This window comes from Rhinopithecus roxellana, chromosome 6 (assembly GCF_007565055.1).
Source record: "Rhinopithecus roxellana isolate Shanxi Qingling chromosome 6, ASM756505v1, whole genome shotgun sequence".
NCBI lineage: Eukaryota > Metazoa > Chordata > Mammalia > Primates > Cercopithecidae > Rhinopithecus > Rhinopithecus roxellana.
This window is the reverse complement of record NC_044554.1, coordinates 83,723,132-83,744,191: the sequence shown is the minus strand read 5'-3', so window position 1 is coordinate 83,744,191 and position 21,060 is coordinate 83,723,132. Positions and strand designations below refer to the sequence as shown.

Below are 21,060 nucleotides of genomic sequence, written 5' to 3'. Positions count from 1 at the left end.
GGTGGGTGGGTGGATGGATGGATGGATGGATGGATGGATGGATGTGTGGATGGACAGATAAATGGATAAATTGATAGATAGATATATGATATATGTATGTATGTATGTATGGATGGATGGATGGATGGATGGATAGACAAACAGATGAATGAATAGATGAATAGATGGGTGTATGGATGGTTGAATAAATGGATGGATGGATGGATGGATGGATGGATGGATGGATGGATGGATGGATGTGTGGATGCATGAATGGGTGTATGGGTAGATAGAAGGATGGATGAATGGAGAGATGAATGGAAAGATAGATGCATGGATGGATGAATGAATAAATATATGGATGAATGGATGGATGTGTGAACGGATGAATAGATAAATGGATGAATGGATTGATAGATTAATGGATGGATGGATGGACAGAGAGATGAAAAAATAAATGAATGGATGGATGGATGTGTGGATGGATAGATAAATGGATGGATGAAAGGATGGATAGATGGATGGATGGATGGATGGATGGATGGATGGATGAACAGATAGATTGATGGATGGATGGATGGATGGATGGATAAATGATCAATGGATGAATAGAAAATGGATGGATGGATAGATGAATGCATGGACAGATGGATAGATGGATGGATAGATGGCTAGATGGATGGATGAATAGATATGTGGATGAATGAATGGGTGGATAGATGGGTGGATGAATGGATAGATGAATGAAGAGATAAATGTGTGGATGGATGGATGGATGGATGGATGGATGGATGGATGGACAGATGGATGAATGAATAGATGTGTGGATGAATGAATGGGTGGATGGGTGGATAGATGAGTGGATGAATGCATAGATGAATGGACAGATAGATGTGTAGATGGACGGATGAATGGATGGATGGTTGGATGGACAGATAAATGAATTAATTTATTGATAGATAAATGGATAGACGGATGCATGAGTGGATGGATGGATGGATGGATGGATGGATGGATGGATGGATTGGAGGAAAAGAGAAAGGTTGGTCTGTTGCCCCTAAAACAAAAGAGACCTGTGTCCTGACCTTCCCATACAGAGGACATGGTTAGACAGGGCATTTACAGGGCACACAGCCAGTCCCCCAGGAGGCTAACACTCACTTCCAATGCCCTATGTCCTCAATATGGCACACAAATTCAATGGAACATGAAATAACTAGCTTTAAAGACTTCCTGGGATTTTATCTTGTATACATTTTTTGCATGTACCAAATTCCAAGCCTTCAAAAGGTTTCTACTCTGTGCCCTAGAAGCCCAGTTTCAAATGCAGAGGAAGCATCATTATTGGTTCTTCAACGTGGAACCCCTGAGTTTATCTATATGTTTTCAAAAACAGGTGCATATGTTGGTATTCTGTTTTTCTTCACTCATACTATCCACGTTCTTTTTCACTTTTCCTGAAATTCTCTTGAAGATCAGTCTGTATCTGATTCAATCAATTCTGTATTGATGTCCAGTCTCTGTTTCCCATCTCTACTGCTTACAAACAATGGCACAATAAATATCCTTTTTTGCATGTGCTGATAGCTGTCTTTGTAGTATTGATAGATATTCCCAACATGGCCTCAAAGATATCACAAGAATATACTCCCAACAGCAAGGTATTAGGAGTGACTCTCTCCTAATACCTCCAAACAACAAAATATATCAAATTTTGAGCCTTTACCATTTTGATATGATATCTCATTTGTGGATATCTCATTTTGGGGATTTGCATATCTCTTACTATTACTTAAATTTGAGCATCTTTTCATTTGCTTAAAATACATCTTGGGTTTTTTAAATTATTTTTTTAAACTATGTATTTATAATTTTTCCTCATGTTCTAATGTGCTATTTCACTAATAAATGAATTAATATTGTATCTAATAGACCACCAATTCCAAGCAGACAGGAAGAGAAATGATGGAAAATTGCAGGTATCCAAGGTCAGTAAAAGAGGAATATCTGTGCTTATCTGAGGGTTTGGATGTTATCTAGTCTCACAGAAAAAGTACATTCACAGGTCTACTGATACTGCAGTCTTAGAGAACTGTTATTTTATAGGAGATTATATCAAACAAGGCCACTTGTAAAATGTAATTACTCCTACTCAGCAACTTTGCTGAGTTTTGATAAAATGTTCCATATTGGCCACTTTCACCCATCCAAGAGCCTCGCTGAACCACTGACAACTAACTTTCCAATAACTGATTCGATGCCTACAATCAGAAAGCGGATTGCAATGAATTTTGTTCTCTCTCTGGGGCTCCCTGGGAAAGACCTTGACCTGCCTAAAGGTCCCACCAGTGCCCTTCCCCATTGCTCTGCACTTGTAAGTAGCCCCACATATGTGCAGAGCCTGTGCACTTCCAGCCTGTACAGGTTTATGTAGACTCCAGGCTTAGGCAGATTCCACTTCACTGGCATTTTTCATCTTTAATAAGTATCATGGAACCAAGAATTTTTACTTCTATGGAAGTTAGTTATCAGGCTTTGTGTCCATTTAATGACAACATTAGCAATAGCCTGTGCATATTCTTCACTTTGCCTGATATTCTCCTGAAGATCAGTCTATATCTTATTCACCAAACTCTGTATTGATGGCCAAGTTGTTTCCCATCTCTACTGCTTACAAACAAATAAATATCTTTGAACTGTGTGACTTCATTCTCATCCTCCCAAAGGTGAAGGCAGCCAGAATCCTGGGGATGGGTGAAATTCCTTGCATTGCTACACAAAGTTATTTTAAAAAATGAGGTCAATTAGGTACCCAGTATCCCAAACTGATGGTAGTGAAAGAAGCTTTAGTATACAGTATCCTTATTATTTTATAACAAATACTGTAAATATGGCCAATGAAAGTAAATTGGCTGCAGAGTCTGCCAAATTTGGATTCAAGCCATGAGCTTCGGTTTATCATCTAATAAACTTGGGAATGTAAACATTCCCAATTCTTAGTATTTTAATCTATAAAATGGATTTAACAATGTCTACTCCCTGGGGTTCTTGTGAGAAGTAAATGAGGGAGGACTTGGGAAAGTGTCTGATATTGTTTGGCTGTGTCCCCACCCAAATCACATCTTGAATTGTACTTCCCATAATCCCCTTATGTCATGAGAGGAACATGGTGGGAGGTAATTGAATCATGGGGGCAGTTCCCCCATGCTATTCTTGTGATAGTGAGTAAGTTCTCACGAAATCTGATGGTTTTATAAGGGCCTTCCCCCTTTGCTCAGTTCTCATTCTCTCCTGCTGCCCTGTGAAAAGGTGCCTTCCACTATGATTGTAAGTTTCCTGAGGCCTCCCCAGCCATGCAAAACTGTGAGTCAGTTAAACCTCTTTCCTTTATAAATTACCCGGTTTCCTGTATTTCTTCATAACAGTGTGAGGACGGACTAATACAGTGTACGTGATGGCTCCTCTAACCTTACAGAAGTAAGTGCTCAATAAAGAGTGATTCAATCTGCATTTAAAACAGCAAAATTATTGATGTTAGAGCTCGGGAACTATGAGCAAATGTAAAACTGTATCTGTCCTGCTCTGTTGCTCCAGATCCAATCAGAATCCACTATACCAGATAGATGAGACTGACAGCCGATCTCTGCCCATCATAACCTGATATTCCAATTTGGCAGCTTGAGGCCATCTCCTTCCATAGGAAGCAGTCTTCCCCATGCCCTTATCACTGGGACTCCACATCTCCTTCATACCACAAGCAGTTCCTCTGAGGCAGAAATAGATATACTGACATGTGAATTTCTACTTGGAGAATACAGTAAAATAGTAACAGAAAAAATAAAACATTGGCCTTAGAGTTAAACAGTCTTTGTTTCAAATCCCATCTCTGCCTCCTCTTGACAGCTCTTGATAAGGTTAGTTACCCCTAAGACTCACTTTCTTTACCTGCAAAAGGTGTATGACAATTGCCAACCCCTATTGTAGGTATAAGGCATAAATGAGGTTTCCAACCAACATGAATTCTTAGCAGTGTCAGGATTAGAGCAGGTAATTCTTCCCTCTATTCAATATATGTTTGACAGATTAAAACTTACATTTAAGGCCGGGCGCGGTGGCTCAAGCCTGTAATCCCAGCACTTTGGGAGGCCGAGGCGGGCGGATCACGAGGTCAGGAGATCGAGACCATCCTGGCTAACACGGTGAAACCCCGTCTCTACTAAAAAAATACAAAAAACTAGCCGGGCGAGGTGGCGGGCACCTGTAGTCCCAGCTACTAGGGAGGCTGAGGCAGGAGAATGGCGTAAACCCGGGAGGCGGAGTTTGCAGTGAGCTGAGATCTGGCCACTGCACTCCAGCCTGGGTGACAGAGTGAGACTCCTTCTCAAAAAAAAAAAAAAAAAAAAACATACATTTAAGAACTCACGTGCTTTATGGAAACTCTTTGTACTTCAATAGTCTAAAACAAAGAAACCAATTTACAGCTGGCCAGTTATTAATTTACCTTCTCACAACTCGAAATTCACCCTTCATTGCCTGTTCTGCAATAATAAAGTTGGGCCTTTTAGACATTCTCCCTTGCCAATTGATGCAATGTTAAGCTTTGCCAGAAGAGAGCTCTGGAGGGACAGTGGAGGAAGAGGGATTTTCTCTTCCAGATTCCGGTGTGCTGCTTCCAACAGGCTCCCATGGAGCAAGCTCCTGGATTCCCCGACATGTAGCTTCTCTAAACCTCAGCTCCTGCGATGTGTACAACCAGCGGCACATGGCACCTTCTCATAGGCAGATTCACCCCAGAGTTCAGATTCATGGCAATTACCACTCACCTCAGTGATTTTCTCTGCCATACTGTGGACCATGGTTGTGCTAACTTCAGTAGGGTCTGGATTTCAAGCCTGGATGGGTAAGCTACTTCTAGTTTTGTTTCTTCCTTGGGTTCTCTGCTCCAGCTCTAGGGGCAAGAGTTATTCCCTTTATCTGCCATTGCTGCATTATTTAGAGATCTCTTCACTATTGATAGCCAATGCGACATTACTCCAATGCCTTTTTATAGTAATAATTATTCACATTAAACTTAGCCAGTTTTCTGCTTGAACCTTGACTGATACATTGGCTAATAACAAAATGGACACTGCACTCAGGAAACAGCAAAAAATGAGATGCCATGAAAAGACCAAGAAAAAGTAATCAGAGTTCTTAAATATGTCAAGATCACTGAAAGTACCAAAAGCGGCAGTTTCAAACACTATCTGCATTTTTTGAAAAAGAAAAAAAAAAAAAAAACCTCTTGGGATGTGATGTTGGCAAAGGTATGAAGAAGCCACAGAAGCTAATCTAAGGGCATGAGGGAGGTTAAGGCAGAGATGCCAGTGCTTTGATGCCTCATGTAAGGTAGGGTTCTGCACAATAGCCACAGGGTGGTCATAGTCACCAGTAGGTTCCTGGTTCTCAGTCCTTGGCTCATGTACCCAGCACCAAGCCCTATTGACAGAACATACCTAGACTACAGGGAAAACTAAAAGTTGGCCATTATGGATCAGCTTTCCTGCCACCAGATGCAAGCCATCCTCAGTCTGCAAAAATTTGCTCAGGCACAAATTAGCAGGCCTCCCATGGATAGGCATGTCTAAGTTACTGCTTCAGTAACTTCAGAGCAAACTATTGTCAGAATAAGGAAGACATTGTTGGTTCTCTGACAGAGGAGGTCTCTAGTGACCAAAGGGAAGGGGAAAGTAACGTTTAGCTCAACTTTTAGGGAAAATTTTTAATTAAGAAAGCAATTTGAACCATATCTTCTCCTCCTCCAAATGGCTTTGCAACAAAAATCTTCATACATAAATGCAGTTTAACAAGCTATTTACAAGCAAACACTGTGCATCATTGTACTGTGCTAGGCAGTTAACACAGATGAGTGAGATTGGACCCTGCCCTGGTACGTTCCCAGGGAACAAATGCCATGCATTGTGAACATTCAAGGTTCAGTGGGGAATTCATATAGGTCCCGAGCACAGGTGGCTGCTGAGAGATGACCTGCAACTGGTTTCCAAGTGCTTCCTACTTTTTTGTTGCTTGTTTTTTTTTTTTTTTTTTTTTTTTAAGTATGCAGTCCTATGTTCCTGTAGTAATTAGCATACTAGCCTCCCTGGGCTACTATTTTTCAATATGATTCCATAACCAGCTGCAAAACCATAAGGACAGGGTTTGCAAGTTTCATAGATAGCTCTAATTATTTCCATTTACAGATGGTAAAAGATCATTCCAAAGAGGCACTGTTGTGGGCTGGCTGAATTATGTGCTTTCCAAATTCATATGCTGAAGTCTCAACCCTCAGTATTCTGGAATGTGGCCTTGTTTGGAAATAGGTCTTTAAAGATCCTATTTAAATCATCAATTAAGTTAAAATGAGATCATTGGAGTGGACTGTAATCCATATAACTGATGTCCTTATAAAAAGAGGAGATTAGGGCACACACACAGAGGGACAACCATGCAAGGACACAAGGAGAAGACGGCTGTCTGCAAGTCAGAGGTCTCAGGAAAAATCAGCCCTGCCAACACCTTGATCATGGTCCTTCAGCCTCCACAACATCGAGAAAATAAATTTCTGTTGTTTAAGCCAATCTGTGGTATTGTGTTATAGCAGCCTGAGAAAACTTATACAGGCTGTATTAGTCTGTTCTCATGCTGCTAGTAAAGACATACCTGAGACTAAGTAATTTATAAAAGAAAGAGGTTTAGTTGACTCACAGTTCCACATGGCTAGGGAGGCCTCATAATCATGGCAGAAGGCAAATGATGATCAAAGTCATGTCTTACATGGTGGCAGGCAAGACAGCTCATGCAGGGGAACTCCCATTTATAAAACCTTCAGATCTCATAAGACTTATTCACTCTCACAAGAACAGTATGGGGAAAACTGCCCCAGTGATTCAGTTATCTCCACCTGGCCCTGCCCTTGACATGTGGGGATTATTACAATTCAAAGTGAGATGTGGGTGGGGGCACACAGCCAAACCATATCACAGGCAGTATATCTAAGACTTCAAAATAATATACTGGGCCTGAATTCCAGCTCCGCCACTTGTGGAGTGTGTGTGACCCTGGTCAGGCTAACTTATCCTCTCTCAACCCTGGTTTTCCTAGCTATACAATGGGGATATTAGCACCCACCTGCAGTGGTGGTTGTGAAGCATACGTGAGATAATCCACACACAGCACCTGGTCCAGGCTCAGTAAATGAAATTAATGACCATGGGAGATAATCTTCTTGATGGCACTCACTACTGCTAAACTCAGACAATCCTATTGCAGATCTGCAAAGCTAAGACCTGGCTCTGACAGGGGGCAGAGGGCTTGGCATATGGTCTACTCTATCTCCCTTGTATATTTAACACCAGAATGTCTTTGGCTCAAGTGGGTACAAGAGTCAAATAATTATTGTTCTTTAACTTATTCAATAGCCACTGCTGAAGGTATTCCTAGCATTCTTCTAGGCAATGGGGATGGTGGTCAAGAAGACAGACAAGCTCCCACCCCTCATGAGGCTTGTATCACAGCAGGAGACAAATAATAAACAAGTACACCTGTAAGTCAATGAGATAATTTCAAGTAGTGACAAAAGCAAGAAAATAGTTCCACTGATAATCGGCAAAGACTAGAAGAAAACCCACTTGCCCTTTAGTGGGTGAATGGATGAACAAACTGCAGTGAATCCACACCACAGAATACCACTTGGCAATAAAGAGGAGGCAACTGCTGATACACACAATGACCTGGGTGAATCGCAGCCCTCATACTGAGCAAAAGAGACCACTTTCAAAGTTACAGATGATGATTCCATTATAGGGCATTCTCACAAAGAAAAACCTATAGTGACAGAGAACAGATGGGTTTAGGGTGGGAAGACAGTGTGATTACCAAGGGACAAAATGAAGGATTTGGTGTGGGCTCGGGCAATGAAACTGTTCTGTGTACTGATCCAGACAAATGTGAGAGCTGTTGACCGAAAAGAAAACCTGCCAAACTTACTCTATGTTAATTTTAAAACAAAGCAAAAACACACAGTGCCTGTCAGGGGGTGCTTGAAGAGAGAACATACCTCTTAAGAAGGTTGGAGGATGAGCTCTAGGAACAAAAAAGGCAAGACAAAGACAGCTGGAGCCCCCCACAGCTGGAACTAGAGGTAGGAGCACTGGCTGCCCTGGGCATTGAGAGGACAGGGAGAGAGGGCTTGGGGAGAGATGTGGCTTGGCTGCCTGGGTCACTGCTGGTGGCCCCTCTCTGATCTCTGCCACCTGCTGAGGCCAGCCTGAAAGAAGGAAGGACCTCTCCAACACAGTGGTCAGGTGAAGACATGCCTCTCAGGCACACTGGATCTCAAGGAAGTGTGACATTTAAATTCCAGATAGGTATGGGCTGCTGCTGCCATGTCTGGAGTGATACACAAGGTTACTGAAAAGCTTTGCCATCTTGAGCAGCATGGGAAGACTTGGAAACAAACGTAACTACCAGAGTCCCTCCTCTGCGGATGGCTTCCAGACAGAGGATCAGGCAGGTGCCCATGGTAGGGCTGCCATTTTATGGGACCTGCTCTGTGTCCTGATTGATGTTATATATACGGACATATGATGCCACAAAGCCAAATATCTAACACTCCACTGCTTGGGGCTCCTAAGAAAATGTAGTTCTCTATTTCCTGTAACTGATCCAGTTTTTACCCACTGGGGATGGTGAAAAGAGAACAAAGTCTTAAAATTGCCTGCTGACAGCTGACAGTGGCTCCCTGTTCAAACAGCATCTTCTGAGTGATTCAGGCTCTTTGGGGTGAATGCTCAAACCCCCTGATGTTCTCCAGGGGCAGCCTGGTGACAGTCAGGGGTGGAGGGCCCAGGACTCCCACAGCCATGTGCCTCATCTGCCTATCTGTGGTGCTGCCAAGGCCCACATCTTACCTGGAACCTCGGGGTCTGGCTGCTGCCTTGCTGCTTCCTTCTCACCTCAGCTCCTGCTTTCTGAGTCTCAGCCAACTCCTCTGCCAGCCTGGCCTAGACCAGCTTGGTGCTGAGGCCACCTCACTCTCATGGCAGCCGGCTCATAGCAGGTCCCCAAGGCCTGCTGGCTCAGGACATGGACATCAGGGAAATCTGGCTCCCTTCTACTCCATGCTCAGAGACACTAATTCAGGTATCCTTCCTCTGCTCCTCTGCTCAGCCACACTGCTAGGACCACATGCTAGCTCAGGGCCAGCCTACACAGGGACTATGCCCCAAGACACATGGGTAGGGCCAACGCCCTCAGCTTGCAGCTCCTCCATCATCCCACAGCTCCTGTTTGGGACCGTCACCAGTCACCAGAGGAGAAGCCAGGATGCCCACCTGACCGCTAACTTCCTCTACTTTCATCCTTCTCTTCCCAGGGACTCCCACCCCCTCCCGTCTGGCTGGGGTTTCTCAACCTCAGCACCACTAACATTGTAAGCCAGATCATTGTTTGTTTGGGGGTGTGGGCTGTCCCGTGCATTGTAGGATGTTTAGGAGCATCCCTGGCCTCCAGCCTCCAGATGCCAGCAGCACCTTCTACTTGTGACACTAAAAATATCTTCAGATACTGTCACATGTGCCCAGTTGGGTAAAATTTCTCTGACCCCACCCTGGTTGGAACCACTGGCCTCCACCACCTCTTTCTTCTTTCTGAAGTGACATCCGTCTTCCCCACTCCCCAGAGGCAACAATGGCAGAACGCATTTCTTTGAATAACATTTTTAGGGGAGGAGATCCCATTGGTTTACTATTTTCTGAATATTATTTCTGGTATTTTTTCCACTTCCAAATGGCACTGAGAGAGAGTTATTATTTAGCCCAGTTTCACAAAGGAGGACACTGAGCACGACAGTTCAAATAACTTGGCCAAAGGGAGAGAGCTAGATGAAAACAAGACGGTCCACTTTCATGGACTTATACATCCCGTAGGAGCCCAAACTAAACCTACTTTGGGCAGCAGGGGCCTAGAATGTGCCTCATGATTCTCACTGAAGTATCATTTCAGGCATGCTACTTATTCTTGGGAAAACAATATGTCCTTTTATCTGTTTTTCTTTCATAGCCTCCGTTCAAGCTCACATTGTGTCTACACATCATTCTTCAATTTTTCATCAGCCGAGGCCAAAACCGAACACAACTCTGACCTACAAAATAAAAAGAGCATACTAATGCATCGGAGGAATCTCTTGACCAATAACATGGAAATATCAATTCCTTTGCAAATACTGAGTCTGACATCCTTAGAAGTATAAGTTAAATTAACTCCTGTTAAAATAGTTGATCGGGAGGCTATTAAGCTAAGACGGCTGTAGCACCTTGAGTTCCTATGTAAGCAAACCAAAACCCAGTGCAATGCAAACAGTAAAACAAAAGTTAAGACTAAGCAATCACAAACCTCCAACTAACCTCCAACTGGGGACTTTTGACTTTAACAAATATATTTTCTCCCTCTTGCTGCAGCAAACACTTTATACAAGCTTCTTCTATTACCCCATATCCCACGCCCCAACATGGTCAGTGGAGGGTTGAATTGTCTAGCATTGCCTAATTCATGAATAATCGAATGCTCAAATAAACTTACTGAAATTTTAATGTCCCTAAGTTTATCTTTTAACACTCTCTAGAAAGTTTGGCCATCTTTTTTTTTCTGGTTCATGAAAGTGCTTGACTTCCACTGTCTTTAAGGCTGATAGATGGAGGTGCACACAGCTCCGTGGAAGGGTATGGATGGATGTAATGGGTGCAAGTGTCCAGGGCAGGGGATATCAGAGCCCAGAAGGGGGAAGGCCTTACTAATGGTCCCTGAGTAATTCTGATGCATTCCCCAGGAAGAGCCATCTCCCAGATGACTGAAAATCACAGATCTACTCAAGTCTTTCATGTCAGAGACAGAGAAGAGTCCTTCAAAGAAAATGCAATAAGCCCAATGTCACACAGAGAGTTAGGAAAATGGGGACCAAAATCCAGTCTTCCAACACACACACACGTTTCTTACCACAGCATCATGCTTCTGGGTGCCACCTGTGCTGTTACAAGTTAAACCAAATGAAATTACCAACTTTTATAGATTTTTTTCCTGCAAAAATGGCAACTTCAGATGGTTCCACCTAACAAGAAGTAATGGAGAAAAAAAGACCATGTCTTAAATAATTTATAGCATGGGCCACTCCAACACTGTAGATAATATTGTTTCACATAGCCCAAGTGGCAAAGCTACAAGCATCTCCCACCTCTGCGGGACTTTAGACCATGAGTCTAATGACTAGAAACAATTTTCATAAAACCAAATAGCCGTGGCTGACTGCTAGGATAATTCATCCCAGGTACAATGCCATAAAATCAGCTTTATAAGTGCAAAACCAGGACACCTGCATGCAAAGTTGTTAACTATTTTAAATAAGTGAAAAAGACATCAACTCTTAACACTGCCTGTAAGATCTAAAAGGGGCTAAGCAAGAACCAGTGAAGTTTTTGGTGATTTTTCAAAAATTCTCATCATTCTCAGAACACATATGTGGGGCTTAGCACCTCCCCACACCTCTCTCCAGGCCCAGAGTCCTCCCGTCTCCACCTCACAGGGGCTTATACAACCCATCCTTCCAAGTGCTTTGCCCAGTCTTTCTTTCCAGGGAGACCAGCTGCCCCACCCAGCCTGTGCCTCTGCTGCACTGAATGGTCCTTACAGCATGGTATATCTAAATTATTTCTTCAGCTATTTGCCTTCTCTTCCCCACAATAGGGTGAGCTCTTTAAAAGCAGAGATCATCATACTAATGGTTATACCGCAGAATACAGCATAATATGCAATGCTGTACTCATGTATTAATAATAGTAACATAATAATATAGCATATCGTTTTTTAAAGTCATGGCCTATTTTTAAATTTTGAATTTAAAATAGAGCTGTGATATGGAGCCATTTTCTGTGAAATTCCTTAAATATCCAAAACCCTAAAAAACTTGCTACACTGAGGAAATTCAAGTAATGGTGCAGAGGCTCCAGTCCTAGGATGGTAGCTGTGAGGCCAGAGGTCCTGCCCAACAGCACAGCTCACACCAAGCATATATGGTGATCAATGCCGTTCCATGTGAGAGTACAGACTTTAGGCAAATACCCCTCCAAAAGGACACTACCAAGGTTTTTTTTTTTTTAGCAAGTAGAAAGACTATGCCTCTACAAAAAAAAAAAAAAAAAAAACTAAACTAAAATGTTAGCAGGGCGTGGGGGCACACACCTGTAATCTCAGCACTTCGGGAGACTGAGGCAGGAGAACTGCTTGAGCCAAGGAGTGCAAGTTTTCAGTGAGCTATGATTGCACCACTGCACTCCAGTCTGGGTGACAGAGCCAGACTCCGTCTCTCCAAAAAACAAAACAAAACAAAAATTTTAAAAATTAAATAAACGTTTTAAAGTTCAAATACCATTCAGAGTAGGCAGAGGTAAATGTAGCCCCTGAGGTAGGTGGCAAAGTGGGAAAGGGAACTTACGGGAAATAGTGCTGTGACCTCACACAGCAACCATGGGTCAGGAGCATGAAACTCGTGAAGGCAAGTTTGATAAAAAATGACTTAACTGTTCATATGATCCCCTGCCATATGATCACAGTTTCCAAGTTATTAATACTATTTGAGGCTTGGAAGTTTAACATGAATAGTACAGATATCTTCTCTTCTGTGTTTGACAATAAGACAAAGTTATTCCTATGTCCTTGGTAAAATGTCCCCTTTCCAGGTGCCCAGCTGGCAAGAAAAGACTCCAGGAAAATACAACACAATTATTTAAAAACAAATTGCAAATATTAGTAATAACAAATCCTGCAGTAAACAGATTTGAGAGGTTAAACAATGTAAGAAAAGGAAAATAAGCAGAGCCATATAGTGTCTAAATTCCTCCTGGGTAAACCCTGCTTTGGTGTCTTCATCTCACCTTATTCTCCAAAGGGTGAAGCAAAACCTCACAGTGAATTCAGAAACATCACTAACCAAAATACTAACTGCTAATACATCAGTTTGTATGTACCATGTCTGATTCTTTCTTAATTGTTGGATGTACCCAGCAAAACAGATTAGCATTTGTTCTCGAAGTTTTACTGGAATTACTCCAAACAGTCCTCCTCTCTGTCTCATTGTCCTTGACTTTTAAAATTAGAGTTCTGTAAGTTCACTGCATTAATTATTCTAAATAACAACCCCAACCCCTAAAGTGTCCTCTAAAGGAAGGAGTCAGCAAATCCAGATTTAACAACAACAATGACAGGAAAAACACTCAGGCTAAAATGAAATAGATCCAACACAAGAGCCTTTTACATAATCCAAGGCGCATAATAATTATGTCAGACATTTTTAAAGATTCCTTCCCGATTTAGGAAGGTCTATATGATTCTCATTCATTTTAACTTACCTTTTGAATGACCTTGTTAATTTCTGGAGTGTTTGGTGTATATAGTATTTTTCCATGCAATATAGGTTTTAGGAAGGTCCACACCAAAGCACCATTTGGCAGTTGTAGAATTTCCTGATAAAGCTTCAAGCAAAATGGTGCTGTTGCAATTAGAAAGAGAAAAAATACATTACTGATGATACACAATGCCTAGGTTAATAGGGAAATACATTCACATATCCAGGATGCCTCATTTTCAATGATAGACATATTTTTTTCTGACATGACTCTGAACTTTGGGAGTGCTATAGTTTGAATGCCTGACCTCCCAAACCTCAAGTTGAAATTTGATCCCCAACATTGGAGGTGGAGCCTAACAAGAGGTGTTTAGATCATGGGGGCAGATCCATCATGAATGTTTTGGTGCCACTGTCATAGTAATGAGTGTAGTTCTCACTCTATTAGTTCCCAAGAGAGCTGCTTGTTAAAAAACAAACAAACAAACAAACACAAAAACAGCCTGGCACCTCCCTCCTCCCCTTCTCTTGCTTCCTCTCTTGTCCTGTGATCTCTGCACATGGCAGTTCCCCTTCAATTTCTGTCATGAGTGGAAACAGCCCGAGGCCTCACCAGAAGCAGATACTGGTGCCATGCTTTTTGTATAGTCCACAGAACTGTGAGCCAAACAAACCTCTTTTCTTTACAAATTACCCAGCATCTGGTATTCCTTTATAGCAACACCAAATAAACAAAGACAGGAAGTAAAACAAGATTTTTTTCCCTGTTACAGTTTTCAGCCCCTCTCATCGCATAAGAAACTTCATGATACTGTGTTCACTTAAGTGACTTCAAAGGCAGGAAAGAATGACTTACATTTTCAAACTAAGTAATCAAAAAGAGTGTTAAATAATGATACGGACACTTGAAAATGAAAATGACAATTAGAAAAATAAATCTGGTTTTTCATCAAGAAAATTCTCATTTCAATAGTCACAATATTGAGACCAAAACTGAGTTTTTGTTATGAAGTCAGCTTTACAAGTTACTACTGAATTGTCTTTAATGAACCCATGCAGAACTATCAAACTTACTAATTTTGACATATTAAATTGCCTTATTTTCACGCAAGTACTTAATTCCTCTTGGTGGCTCTCATGAGTCTTGTGGTGCTAGTTGATTTCAATTAAAGATTTACTTAGCTAAATTGTCTAAATCAATGGTTACCTGAGGAGGGTAGATATTTTATCACCATAATGGGTGGGAACTAAATCTTATAAGGTTTTAAGCTAGCAAGGAATACTTCAGTATAACTATTTCTTTACCCATCTAGAGAACATTTAAAATGAAAATATTATTTTAGAGCAGTGTGAAGAAGAAGAGGCGAGAACGACCCCCGGACCTACCAAAGCCCACGCGCGCTGCATCCCGCGTCCAGCACCTATGTTCCGCCACTGTCCCCACCATGCCCAAGAGAAAGGCTGAAGGGGATGCTAAAGGAGATAAGCCAAGGTGAAGGACGAACCACAGAGAAGATCCGCGAAGTTGTCTGCTAAATCTGCTCCTCCAAAGCCAGAGCCCAAGCCTAAAAAGGCCCCTGCAAAGAAGGGAGAGAACGTACCCAAAGGGAAAAAGGGAAAAGCTGATGCTGGCAAGGAGGGGAATAACCCTGCAGAAAACGGAGATGCCAAAACAGACCAGGCACAGAAAGCTGAAGGTGCTGGAGATGCCAAGTGAAGTGTGTGCATTTTGGATAACTGTGTACTTCTGGTGACTGTACAGTTTGAAATACTATTTTTTATCAAGTTTCATAAAAATGCAGAAATTTGTTTTACTTTTTTTTTAAAAAAAAAAAAAAAAGCTATGTTGTTAGCACACAGAACACTTCATTGTTGTTTTTGAGGGAAGGGGCATATGTCACTAATAGAATGTCTCCAAAGCTGGATTGATGTGGGGAAAACACCTTTCCCTTCTAGTTTTGAGAGACTTCCTTTTGGTACCCAAGAGGAGGGATTCCCTACTTTGACACACATGGCCACCTTGGCACAAAAGCCTTGTGGTATGGAAAAACAAATTTGTTTTTATGTCCTCTTCTGGCTTTCCATCTTTCAGCATAGACTTAACTCCCTTAAGCCCAGACATCTGTTGGGACCTGACCCCTAGTCATTGGTTACCAGTGTGTCAGGCAATCTGGACTTTCCAGTGATGCCACTGAGATGGCACCTGTCAAAACAGCATTGGTTCCATTTCTAGATTGTGGATCTTCAGATAAATTCTGCCATTTTCATTTCACTTCCTGAAAGTCAGGGTCGGCTTGTGAAAAGTTGTTAAACAACATGCTAAATGTGAAATGTCAACCCTCACTCTAAATTTCCCTGTTCAGAGCATCAGATGAAGACTTCATTGGGTTTTGTAGTGGCTTTCTGATTTTTGGTAGTCCATTGAAGAAGGGAGTTTGAAAGTTGTTGTATACTGTTAACGATTGTCTGCCCATGTCCTGCCTGAAATACCATGATTGTTTATGGAAAGTATCTTTAATAAAGCTGGATACAGTTTGGCTTGGAAAAAAAAAAGGAAAATATTATTTTAGCTTTATAAGAATAAAATGAAAATATTATCTTAGATTTGAGACTGTGATGTATAAATACTCAAGGTATGATTGTTGTGGTTGTTTTAAATGTTACTTTCATCTTCCCAAACTCCCCATTTGAAAGGAAAAAAAATTATTTGACAAGTACAATAAAATTGATGGAAATCCTTCCCCCTAAAGTATAAATTAAGAATATGACTACATAATACATTTTTAAACCATTAATTATAGAAGTTGTTCTTACTGAAATTTAATGACTTACTCTTTACATTACAAGCTTAATATGAACAGGAGCAATTTTGCTGCAGAAAAAAGCATAGTCATGATATGTACAAAACTAAAAATTTAACTCAGAAATCCTGACATGTGACCTACAGAAACTACGAGATGACAGATGTGTGTTGTCTTATGCCATTAAGTGTGCAATGATTGTCATGCAGCATAGAAAATGAATACACTAGGATACATTTATACCCTTATGCTAAGGCGCCAATACTCGTCATCTCCATTGCATCTCACAACAAGCTTATGAGCTAGGTGCTACTGTTTCCATGTTATAAATGAAACCAACATGATGCAGACACATAAAACAATGTGATCAAAAATGCACAACTGATGGAACTGAACTGTCTAAACTCCAAAACCTCACCAGCATGTTTATTCTGCCTTACTAATAAAAACGTTTCCACTTAAATTGGGGCCAAAAAATTACATATTAATTTGCATTCATTTGTACCTATCGTGCATATTCACTTGTACCTGAGCTTCATAGAGAGCAAATTTGGAGGTGGCCACAGACAAGTTCTCTTCGTTATTATAATATAGCCATTTGCATGGACCAAAGCAGTGCTCATGGTCTTTATGCCTGGACCCTCACCAATACTGGTTAGCCTGGGAAACCAATGGGGTTGGGGTTTCAGGTGTTTTAGACACTTCCTTGGTGACACAGTTCCTTAGTGACCCAGGTGAGAGGATTTGTTTGTGCTCAAAGGCACTAGGACTGTTCAAAGTCAGCTGCCATGCCAGTATTTGGGGAGGGGGAAGCAGAAGATTTTATGCCAGTATATAGCAACCTTATACACAGACAGAATACTTAGTATAAAGTAGGGCCAATTATCGAGATACAAATGAATCTAAACACATATATATATATTACTACTATCTTACTTGAATCTTCAGGGATGTTGAATTTTTCTTTGTCATCTTCCAAGAGTTCGTTAACTCTGGGCAAATTAATGAACATATGAGAATTGCTAAGGAATGGTGCTTGGTCCTTGCAAACCAATTTCATCACAGACTGGAAAGAACCAAAGGCTGAACTTCTGGCCTGGACATTTTGTGAAACCTGAGAAAATAAGAAAACTAAATTGCAACTACATAGTGACTTAAAACAATTCCTTCACACACTTCTGAAAGTCTAGTTCCTTCCTCCACTGAATGTACAAGATATTCAACAAGTCAAAAGAATCGAATGCCTGCTTTAGAGTTTTCTGTCCTTGGGATACCATTTGAAACACTACGGTAATTTTTCTGGCCAACATACCTGGTAGAAGAAGAAAATGTCATACCTACACATAAACACACACACACACACACACACACACACACACACATAAGTCCTTACTATTTGTGCAGTAATAAATTAGTAATCCATAAAATATCACTAATTCAGACTAATTACTAGTCTTAATGTGTGTCTATGCTACCAAGATATCCAGATATTTTATAGCTATACGAATTATCTATCACATGATGGACTTACAATATGTCTCCATGGCAGCTCTGAGAACATTGTTATCTTGCTCCTCATTCTGCACCTCCAGCCCTAAAAATTCCACACTCCTCCTCATTTGTGCCCAGTCAGTTCCATCCCAGGCAAAGAGAGTTCAAGCAAAATCTAATATCAAGCCACTAAACTAAATCAAGTTTGTGTTTGCATTTGCAATAAATGATTCGTAATTTGTAAACCAATTATTTATAAGGAAATAAATGTTTTAAGGTTTTTGAAAGCAATTTGCTCTCTGAATTAAGTTAAACAGGCCCTTGAAATCTCATCTGTGCAATAATTGAGTTAGTAATTTCTTACTTCATAGATAATGCATGTACTATCCCAATCTCCACACTGGCAGAATGTGGATCAACAGTGTCAGTTTCATGCAGTTTTTGGAGAGATGCCAGGCCTTATTCTATGCTATGCTGTTGCTTCCAGAGATATGAAGAGGTACTTCCATTCCTGTATTTTGCTGTCTACTGCAAGTTTTAGATGTGGGAAGATAAAGGCAAAAAGAGGCAAATACAAAGAAGGGGCAAATTTGAATATTTCTCTAGGGACAAAGATGAAGCACACACCTGTTGAAAGTCCAGTGTTTCTAGCAAGGCAGTGATTTTAAATGTGTGAAGAAACTCAGGAAGATGCTCAAAGATGTGCTGGGCTTTGGCAAGCAAGGAGCTGAGGCTGGAAACCACATCCAACAAGGAGTTGAGCAAGTCATTTGCTTCAGAAGGCATCAGAGTCTAAAGGACAAAACAAAAACAAAACAAAACAACATGAAATAACCAACACTGTATTTTTACCCTCACAAGCATCTTTTGAGCTGTGAAAACTTGTTTATTTGATTATTTTCCGTCTCGAACCTCAGAGACGCCTTTGCTGTACTATATGAAAGTCCTCTTCATTGGAGTATATATAGCTCAGGTGTTTTGGAGCACACTGAATTGCACTAGCATTGTTAAAATGTAAACTAGAAACAAATGTGATCTATCCTTAACATTCAAATCATTTGCCAAATATTTCTTTGTATCTTTGTGGTGACCAAGGCGGAAATTTGAGAAGAGGCTCATAATACGAGCAGTCCTTATATGTGAAGCAATTTACATTAATCTACTGCTTTACTGTATTCATAACATTCACACATCATCTCAGTCCTCCTAATCTCACAGTTAGAAAAGTTCAGGGGTGTGAATTTAACCCCAATTCTTTAAAAATGTCAGTACCCTTTGAAGCTTACTTATGCTATAACCAACTGAAATGCTCTGTATTTTACATGTTTGTGTTTTTTGGGGGTTTTTTTTGTTTGTTTTTTTGTTTTGCATATTCTCAGTTCTACACTGGAAGCAGGGCAGGGCTTTTCTTCTGTCTTGATCATTTATGTAGCTACTGGGAATAAAATAGCAACAGGAAATATTAGTTGTTCGATAAATATTTGTTGGATGAACGGATAAATGAGGAAATGCCAGCTCTTTGCACAGAGCAGGGAAAATCACAGCTAATTTCCATCAACTGGTCATTTGCATACTGAATTTTCTGTTTTCCAGGCTGGGGCAGAGGAACCCAATTGTCACTGTTTCTTATTTTTGCTCATTAGTGTTCTAGCTGCTAGCTCTGCAGATGACTTCCAGGGCTCCGAGATCACAGCTCCATCCTTCACAGAGGCACACTGCTTCTAATGATGGAGTTCTGTCCGTTCATACTACAGAGACAACTCTAGCAGGAGAAATGGTGTGCAACTTTTGTCACTGTTTCTACTCATCTTTCTAATTACAGCTGCCCTTTAAAAAAGTGGCCCACAGTGACTGGTCCCTGACTTATGGTGGGGAGTGACAGGGATCCAGCGCAGCTCCAACAGACCAGATTGATATGCCAAATTAATATAGCAAATTGTGCTTTGCTGAAGGCTTCAGAAATTCATTGTCAGCTAAGTGAATCAGAAAGCACATGGACTTGGGAGTGAGCTGCACCTGCATGTGACCCTCACATGGAGGTGGGGCTGCCCTAGCATCCTGAGCAATATCTCGTATTTAATCAGCTTTCATAAAGCCTTGCATAGAGAAGGTACCTGAAAAACAAGTGCTGTTGTTGTTAATGATGATGTCGTTTTCACTGTGTCTGGGAGACTGAATCTAACCCACTATCTTATCCTTCAAAGGAATCTTGGTGCAGATGATGGCCCTTGTTGAAGTAATTATGTGGGCCTCTACAAGCGCTTACTTCAAATCGGGGACCTTTGTACACATAACAAAGTGGCCACTAAAGTACCATTGTGCCAATGGGAGCTCTCTTTCCCACAAGGCAAACTGCAAAGTTGGAAGAGAGGCTGTGGTGAGTAATGGCAGAGCTAAACCATAAGCACGTTAGGGAGAAATATGAATTCCACCAAAATAGAGGTGGGTTTGCTAATTATGGGGACGCAAGAAATGTTTATCCTCCTCTTTATAGGTTTAAAATGTAATCGTTCTGAAAATGAATATTTGTTCTGTGTGTGTGTGTGTGTGTGTGTTCCAACATTTACCCCCTGGACTCTTGAAGTAATAGAAAGTAAGGAAATCATGCGTGGCTGAAATGGCAGATCTACCCTTTGCTGACTCTAAAACTGTTCTCCCGGACTCGGGGTGCCTACAGCCACCTTACCATACTACAAACCCTGCAGCCCCTCTAATGAACCCAGAGGTTATGAAATACTTCCCTAAAGGGAAAACAATGGTACTTGGAGCAAGATCAATCCCCAAGGGTAGGAGGGAAAGCTTCTGGAAAATTAAGTAAAGATTCAAACAGTGGAGGCCAGAAGGAGGAGAAGCTTCTGGAAGGGGCAGCTTGAGAGCAGTGAGCTGTGGTTGGGAGCTGGGTCACCCTTACATGGGTTCTGGGCCCGTCTGGAAAGTGCTGGGCCTCCTCACTTCCCACTCTCCACTCTCTCCTGCAGACATCATCGTCCTTGGCCTCCTCCAGCCCCTCCCTGCCCTCACACTGCTGCTTGTCAGAGGATCACGGGGCAAGTACAGAGCCGGCACACACAGGGGATTGGGCTTCCTGTGCTGCCAACCCCTCCACATTCTCTCCAGGGTGGGCCCTGGCAGAGCTGGATGCTTCCCGCTGACTGATAGAACCATGGTGCGCAGAGCAGCACCTAACTTGGGCCGCTCAGGAGTGGACCATGCACAATCCCAGCCTCCTCAAACATGCTCCAGGGAGGTGGCCCTTACAGAGGAGAGAACCCCTGGCATTAGGAAGCGGTGGTGTGATTTTGCAGTGGGTCCTTCCACAATGAGCATGGAGACCACCAACAACTCTGTCCCAATTCC

The 21,060-nt window shown here is 41.6% G+C and overlaps 1 protein-coding gene and 1 pseudogene across 1 annotated transcript in view; one reads left to right on the top strand and one right to left on the bottom strand.

Annotated features, from left to right (window-relative positions):
- ABCA13 (ATP binding cassette subfamily A member 13) overlaps positions 1-21,060 on the bottom strand; it is a 520,700-nt gene that overhangs the window by 368,133 nt on the left and 131,507 nt on the right. The window contains exons 25-27 of the mRNA XM_010374424.2: positions 18,331-18,495; positions 17,149-17,326; positions 13,416-13,555 (exon numbers count right to left, since the gene is read on the bottom strand). Of these exons, the coding sequence (XP_010372726.2) occupies positions 13,416-13,555; positions 17,149-17,326; positions 18,331-18,495 (483 nt within the window). The remainder of the gene's footprint in view (positions 1-13,415; positions 13,556-17,148; positions 17,327-18,330; positions 18,496-21,060) is intronic.
- On the top strand, positions 14,857-15,210 carry LOC115898394 (annotated as a pseudogene).